The following is a 7,464-nucleotide window of genomic DNA, read 5'->3' on the forward strand; positions in this document are numbered from 1 at the left end:
GAGCGGCCGGGGTTGGTTTGTGCTCTATCGTCACACACACCTCGCCCTTAATATTAATAGTAGAATCCGGGATGGGAATCTTGACCTGTGAATAAGTGAATCAAGCAATAGTCCTTACGTGAAGTGCAGGAGATCAGCAGATGGGAGGCCGAACCAAGGCTTTGCCTCGGTCCGTTGGAGGTTCCTACACACCTCAGGAAGTTACCCCACACTTTCCTGGTTATTTCTGCTCGTGGGTGACGTTGTGGCGGCCTGGGTTTGGGTTGTCTTGCCATGAGGGGTGACCCATCGCGCAGTAGCATGTGAAGCAGATATTTAGTAGCTGCATGGCAAAGTGAATGTGGATGGAAGACCGAACGGGTGACCGTTATTTGTCCCTGTTTGCGTACTGGTTTCATAGGGCCGAAGAGTACTGCAAAGTAAGTTAGTTCTTTGTCACACCTGGTACGCCACCGTTATGGGTTCTAGCGTGGCCCGTCTGGTATATAATCAAACAGCTACTTGTTTGGGACATTGGGACAGGGCAAGTGAAGAAAATTGCAATAGTCCGAGATCGAAGGGTGAGAACCAAGCCCACTATTCGCCGACTTGGGATAGCATTTCATCCCTAAACCCCACCTTCTGCACCTCGGCATCGCGTCCCCCGTCCTTCTATCCAGCCAGAAGCAGTGCCAGTGTTGCGATCAACTCTCAGCTCTACCAAGGCAGTGGCTGTTCAGTCATCGGTCGTGTCACCCGAGCGCGCACACACGCACACACGCACACACACACACCCCTCAAACCCCCTTGCTACCCCAGATACGACGTCGACGCACATTTGCCTTCATCTTCATGTATGGGCAGTTGACAGGTGCGGTGCTTGGGACGCTAGGATGTTCGGACGGGGGGCCCCACGACTCCACGAGGGGTCGATCGAGGTCCGTCCAGCTTCTGCAGAAGATCCGCCCGCCGTGCCGATACCAAGGGTGCAAATCGCCAGCCTGCACTAGGCAACTGATTCGGATACTGCCTTAGCTACATGTACAACAGCTCGTTCGTCCCCGGTTTCCCTCCAGCATCCCATCCCCTTCTTTCTCTTACAATTCCTACAGCCTGTGTTGCCACAGCAAGCTCGGGCTTTGGTCGATGAGGTAGAGTGTGATTGGTACTACCAGACGACACAGTCAGCTCTTGATTCCGATTACTCCTTTCAAAAGATCCTCTATAGCAGAGCGGCATTACGTATCCCAGTATCACGCTTGACAAAACTCGGAAGCTCGTCCTCTCCCCATCGTCGCCTTTACGGGTTCTGCGAGCGACCAGCCGGCGCCATGGCTCTCCTGGAGGAGCTCATGCGTCATGTCTCCTTGACGGGGCTACTCGTCTTTTTTGGCGCCAGTTTCATTCTGTATTTCGTGCTCAATAGCGTCGACCACTCGATGCGACTGCGCCGACTCCCCGGTACCAAAGCTACCAAAGTGAAAGGGACTCTACCCTTTGGTAAGCCTCGTCCGGGTGTCCTACGTGTCCTCCAAGAGGTCTGTAATGCTCACGTCTACTCCCAGGGCTCGATATTGTTAGGGACCAGGTCAATGCTACCATGAACCACAAGAACCTGGAGATGTGGACCAAGCTTCTAGCCGACAAGCCTGAGTTCACCGCCGAGACTACTATCGTTGGCAAGCGCCTGCTGTTCACTGCGGACCCGGAAAACATCAAGGCTATACTGGCCTCCCAGTTCGCCGACTACGGCAAGGGCAAGCCCTTCCACGACGAATGGAGCGAGTTTCTGGGTGACAGCATCTTCACCACCGATGGAGAGAAGTGGCATGCCAGCAGACAGCTCATCCGCCCCCAGTTTGTCAAAGAGCGGATCAGTCATCTGGATTGCTTCGAATCTCACTTGGAAACCTTCTTCAAGGCCATGGCTCATGGTGAGGCACTGAATGGGGAAGACCAAAAGGTTGACCTCGAGTCGGGAAATGGCAAAGTTATCGAGATCAGTGACTTGTTATTCCGATACACTCTCGATGTTGCCACTGACTTCCTGCTGGGTCTGGATGTCAAGTCTCTTACGTAAGTCGCACGGGAGACGTTTCTGCTTCTCCCTGGGCCCAGCCCGATTGTGAGCCAAAGGAAATTGACCCTTCGAATAGTACTCCTCGTCAAGCTTTCGCCGATGCCTTCAATGAGGTTCAGCGAGTCCAGAACATTCGAGCGCGTGCCGGGCCCCTGCAGCGCCTCGTCCCTCTTGGCTCTTTCCGCGCCGGTCTCAAGACCATCAACGAGCTCTGCAACGCATACATTGACCGCGCTCTGCGCCTGAGCCCCGAAGAGCTTGCTACCCACACCAAGTCGGACGAGGGTTACACCTTCCTCCACGAACTGGCCTCATTCACGCGCGATCGGACAGTCATCCGTGACCAGCTGGTTGCTATTCTCCTCGCAGGCCGTGATACCACCGCTGCTACCCTCTCTTGGACCATCTACGAGCTCAGCCGCCACCCCGAGGCCGTACGCAAGCTTCGCGCCGAGATAATCGAGCAAGTTGGCCTGACGCGCAAGCCCACGTACCAGGACCTCAAGAACATGAAGTACCTCCAGAACGTCATGAACGAAACGCTGCGCATGTACCCGGCCGTCCCCTTCAACGTACGCCTGGCGCTTCAGGACTGCACTCTCCCACGCGGCGGCGGCCCAGACGGCTCGCAACCCGTCGCCATCCTCAAGGACACGCCCATTGGCTACAGCACGCTCTTGATGCAGCGCCGCGACGACCTGTACCCGCCCGCTTCGGAAACGTTCGCCCCCGCCGACCAGTTTAGCCCGGACCGCTGGTTCCACTGGCAGCCCAAGCCCTGGCAGTACGTGCCCTTCAACGGCGGGCCGCGCATCTGCATCGGGCAGCAGTTCGCTCTGACCGAGATGGGATACGTGCTCACGCGCCTGTTCCAGCGCTTCGAGCGAGTGGAGAGCTTCATGCAGGACGTCGACGGTGGCAACCCAACCCTCAAGGCCGAGATTGTCATCCAACCGGGTGACGGTGTCAAGGTGGCTTTCTGGGAGGCGAAGAAATAATGGGAGGCAAGGGTGGTGGAACCTGGCTGTATCTAAACCATCTATACGTATCGCAAGTGACACATCTGGACGATGTTTTGTATGTAGCCCTTGCCGCGACAGCTGGCTGCTTCGAGTTGTAGGTAGAACTCTCCTGTCCGTGCCATCTAGAAGCTAATCTTGATGATCTATACAAACAGTCAATCGCAGTTCATGTAAGATTTTACGATCATATATTTCTTCCCTTAAGCGCCAGGCATGTGTGGCAAGATCTATGAGTCTCGCTTGTTCATGAACCCGTATCCTTTCCCATCCACTCCTGACTAAATCCCCATGATCGTTCCTAGAGCTGATGACTGATATATCAAGGCGCATCTTCACGGGTATATAGGATTGAAGGATCCCTGACGCCTAGGTCTGAGGTTTGGGCTCTTGATTCAATTCGTCTAGTACCCCCTGAATCAAGGTTGTAATGGGCGTTGAATGGGTTATCCGAAGTCATCCAGTCAATCAGCGGTGCTCATCGTCCCTTATCGCGCCGGTAACTGGGGAATATATATAATGAATAGGTAATACACAAAATAGGGGTTAAGTGTTGCGAACATTGGCTGAGAAAACCCATGCGTTGGCCCTATAAGAAGAGAGACGGGGAAATATCAGAGACAGTCCCCGAAGTTTGACACTTATGACGAATGGTTCCAAATCATATCAGTGCCAATCATCATCCAAAAGGGGGAAAAGCAAAGAAAAAGCAACAGCCATGCCCATTGCGAGGCCCGGATCAGATCGTCCGCACAAGCGGCAGTTTTAGTGCTTCTCCGCGGCAGTCTTTTCGCTTCTCCTCCTTGCTGTTTCTCTCAACGCGCCGCGGTGCTGCCTGGGGTCTCGGTCCTCATGTCTTACTTTTCTCGGGATCCCGTCCCCCACGGGAGCAGTTCCAAACATCCGGGAGCAATCAGCTATACATAGCAAGCTTCTTCATCCTTCAACCCACGCGCCTTCTTGTAACTCTTTCCCCGTACGCTTGCTTTTGGCCTCCGCTTCCTTCTCGTTGCTTTTCTTTTCGGTCTCACTCTCCCAGGATTCGTGTGAAACAGAGACGAAGAAGAGAGCGACCGTTCCACCCCACCTCCTCTCCAAACGGTAAAGTGACAGGTCAACAACCTCTTCGCCTCCCAATCGCTTACGATCCCGGGATAACGTGCAAACACCCCAGGAAAGCTTCCTTACGAACAATGACGTGCATTGGTTATGTCCAACCCCCATTTCCGCTCTTGGCACTTCCGTAACGGCATATCCCGCGAACCTTCATTTGACCAATCACGTCATCGGCAAATAATTTGGCTTTCAGGGGCTGGCGCTTTGTAGCCTGTACGCTGGGTCTTCTCTTCGTGCTGTTATGCAATCAAGACAGACCAAGAATGATTGGTATAGTAAAGGGACAGGCACATCCCCATGGTCTTCACGATAGGTTATTTTAACTGTCTTGATAAATGCAAAACGCCTACATACACGGTGTCGGAAGAGTAAACGAGACGAGTGCCCATTTCCACCTTCCATTTCTGATGGCGTCAAAAATTGCAACCGTTCCTATGCACCAAAACTCCGTTCCGTGCCGATCTGCCACCAATGATGTCGATAATAATGTACAGGCCAATCATAAGTTTCTCGTCTCGACGCAACGCCAGTGGGCCAATGCCGGGCCTTGATGATAATGATAATGAGGATGAGGATAATGCTAGTGGTGATGGGTGAACGGTTCGCCATCCGTATGGGTATTCCGAATGCTGAATGGGTCAAACAAAACAAGGCCTTGGTATAAGCGACTCCTCCTTCACGTCTTTCCTTTTGTGAACCGTTGTGTTGCCGTCTTTCATGTCGTACGCCATGCCGTAATGTGGTAAAATAAAAATAAAAACACGCGTGAATCGAATCGAATCCGTCGATGGACTCAAGAGGCCTGAATATCTTACGAAGCACCTTCGTTTGGCGCAATCGCAATCAGGCGGTACTGTAGAGGAAACGATCAAGCCGCAGGCGCAACAGCGAAGTATCCTGTTGTCGAAATCCTAGGGCGGCTGATTTCCGGGTATCAATAAAATGGGCGGTAGCAATCATAGTACTCTCCGTTCCTGCAACGCAGGACTCTTGTCGCTATGGTCGACCGGGGCAACTTCAATGCCTCAAGCTTCCGCTAATAGCCCCTTCTCCGGGCTCAAATTTTTGGCAGTCGGGCGTGTGACATCAACTTATTTCCTGCCTCGAATGCCGCCCGCTGTAATTTTGCTTGTGCTCATGAGGTCTCCAATATATTTCTGGAGAAATTTGTTGTTGTTATCGAGTTTGTCGTGTTCTTCCTTGACAGCCTCTATACGGTTGAAAAGCAGCAGCAGGGAGTCTTGTAGTGCTTTGGCATGCCTATAAACAATGCACAGGTTAGCCCCGGTATCCGTGATTGACGATACAATATCAATATCTCTTGGAACCTACCTGTGAAGTTCCTCGCGTGCTTCGCGGCCCATCTTGTCAAGGTCTTCGCTATTCCGTCGCGGGCTCATTGCTCGGACATCATCAGACCCAAAGACGGTTGGCACGGGGCCGACTTGGGACGAATCTCGAGGAACGATCAGTGTCCCACTGCTCTTACGGCTCGGAAGGCGTGGCCTCGTGGGGATTGGCATGATAATCTCTTGGCTTTCGACTGAGGACCCAGAAGAGGAGTCGGCACGCTGAGGTCGCGGCGGCTCCACGTTGGGGAATGCTTCACTCATTTTCTTTCTGAGCGACGTATACGGTGGGAAATCGGCAGCTGTCGTCGAGTAGTTATCGTCTGCTACGTGCTAGTAGAATGCAAGTAGAAAGATCGACCAGGTGTGGTGTATCCAGAACTATGTTATTGCAGTCCTGTCGTTGGTGCCAGTTGAGGTTATCGTGGCGGTGGTATGTCGGTGTTGTATTGTTGGGTAAAGAAGATTTGGAGGAATGGCTTTGTACAAGCAAGGGGGTGGATGGTGGTTGTGGTGGTATGATTCCGCAGCAACTGGTGGCGTAAGGTGTGGAGGAGGATTCCGGAAATGGGATTAGTTGCTGGAGGGCACGCAGAGCCCGTAGGGAAAAGAGACAAAGGCTGAATATAGAATAGGCTATCGGCTTCTTTGCCTCACAACCATTCGCTTCTTTTCAGTCGACTCTATCGTCCTGTCCGTGTGTTGGTTGGGGTGTAATGTATTGTGTGTTGTGTGTGTGAGTGTGTGTGTGATGCAGCTTAGCTTAGGTGGAATTAGCTGGGTGTGCTGTTGCTGCTGCTATTGCTCCTCTTCTTGTCCCCTGCAGTTTTTTTTCTCTTTCTCTACCCACTTTCACTTCACAATAGAGCTGACAAAAAAATGACAACCCAGGGCAAAACTGGTGGTGTGGGAACGGCGGTGCTTACAGACTGCAGAAAAAAGAGAATTGTCGGTCTGGTCAGTCGGGTTGGGAAAAGAATCAGAGTTGGAAAGGTATCGTCAGGTTGAGAGCGATGCCTGGAATAAAAAGGGAGAAGGCCGAAGAGCTAGTCAAAGTGGCAGAGAAGGGAAAGATGGGTTCAATGGGTCTGGACAGGTTCGCCGCGCAACGAAGCGGTTTGGATGGAAATGGAAATGCAGCGCAGCACAGCACAGCGGGCAAGAGGGCGTGTACATGGCCAGTACGCGAGCATGCTCAGTGGCAGGTGGGAAGATTACCGGGGTTCCGTTGCAATTTTTTGGAGTGGGCGGACCCCCTCTGCTGGAAGTTGGAAATTGTACTTGTCGTAGCAGTACCCTGATTCTATCCTGATAGGGCCATGCTGCTAGTGATCGTCAGTCTTGCCGACAGGCAATTGGGGGGTCCGACTAGGAAGAGAAGAGACTTGTTTTGTCTTTTGGGGCTCTTTAATGGACCCCCATTTGGGAAGTTGGGCGATCAACAAGTAGAAAACTCGGCGAGGACGACTGCTTCGCTGCCTACATAGCGTGATAGGGCATACTTACAGGTACTGCTACGTATGTCGAGATAGATGGGGGAGCGGATGACAACGACTGTGTCGTGCCTACGCTGCAGAACAACACCGCCAGCTCACTTACAGCAAGCAAGCATGTAGTCGGCTGATTTCGCTCGCCCCGTACCCCGGTAGAGAGGAGAGATACTGGTGTCGCTATAAAAGCGGCTTGAAGCATGCCAATACGGTTGACGGGTGTGACTACATAAGGTGAATACATAAGGAGAGGAGGCTGTTATGGCCGAAAACAGCAACCTCCAGTCCTGCCTATTTAGGCCGGCGCTTTCATATTCCAAGGCGAATCGTTGGTCAGAGGGAGGATGACATAAATACAACAAGGTGCTTCCCTGCCGTCCGCCCCCCTGGTTGGTGTCAGGGTCGTTCTCGTCGTCGCCGTCGCCCCAAGA

At 52.7% G+C, this 7,464-nt stretch overlaps 2 protein-coding genes across 2 annotated transcripts; one reads left to right on the forward strand and one right to left on the reverse strand.

Annotated features, from left to right (window-relative positions):
- Positions 1-1,579: 1,579 nt before the first annotated feature.
- PG998_001615 (glycoside hydrolase family 20 protein) lies at positions 1,580-3,057 on the forward strand (the record flags this gene model as incomplete). The annotated part of the gene is made up of 2 exons (XM_066868433.1): positions 1,580-2,055; positions 2,136-3,057. The coding sequence occupies 2 exons, from the start codon at positions 1,580-1,582 to the stop codon at positions 3,055-3,057; spliced, it is 1,398 nt and encodes a 465-aa protein (XP_066736848.1).
- Positions 3,058-5,285: 2,228 nt separating this feature from the next.
- Positions 5,286-5,807, reverse strand: PG998_001616 (uncharacterized protein; the record flags this gene model as incomplete). The annotated part of the gene is made up of 2 exons (XM_066868434.1): positions 5,286-5,454; positions 5,527-5,807. The coding sequence occupies 2 exons, from the start codon at positions 5,805-5,807 to the stop codon at positions 5,286-5,288; spliced, it is 450 nt and encodes a 149-aa protein (XP_066736849.1).
- Positions 5,808-7,464: the final 1,657 nt, after the last annotated feature.

This window comes from Apiospora kogelbergensis, assembly GCF_038363985.1.
Source record: "Apiospora kogelbergensis strain CBS 113332 chromosome Unknown utg000001l_segment0_segment0, whole genome shotgun sequence".
In the NCBI taxonomy this organism is placed as follows: Eukaryota; Fungi; Ascomycota; class Sordariomycetes; order Amphisphaeriales; family Apiosporaceae; genus Apiospora; species Apiospora kogelbergensis.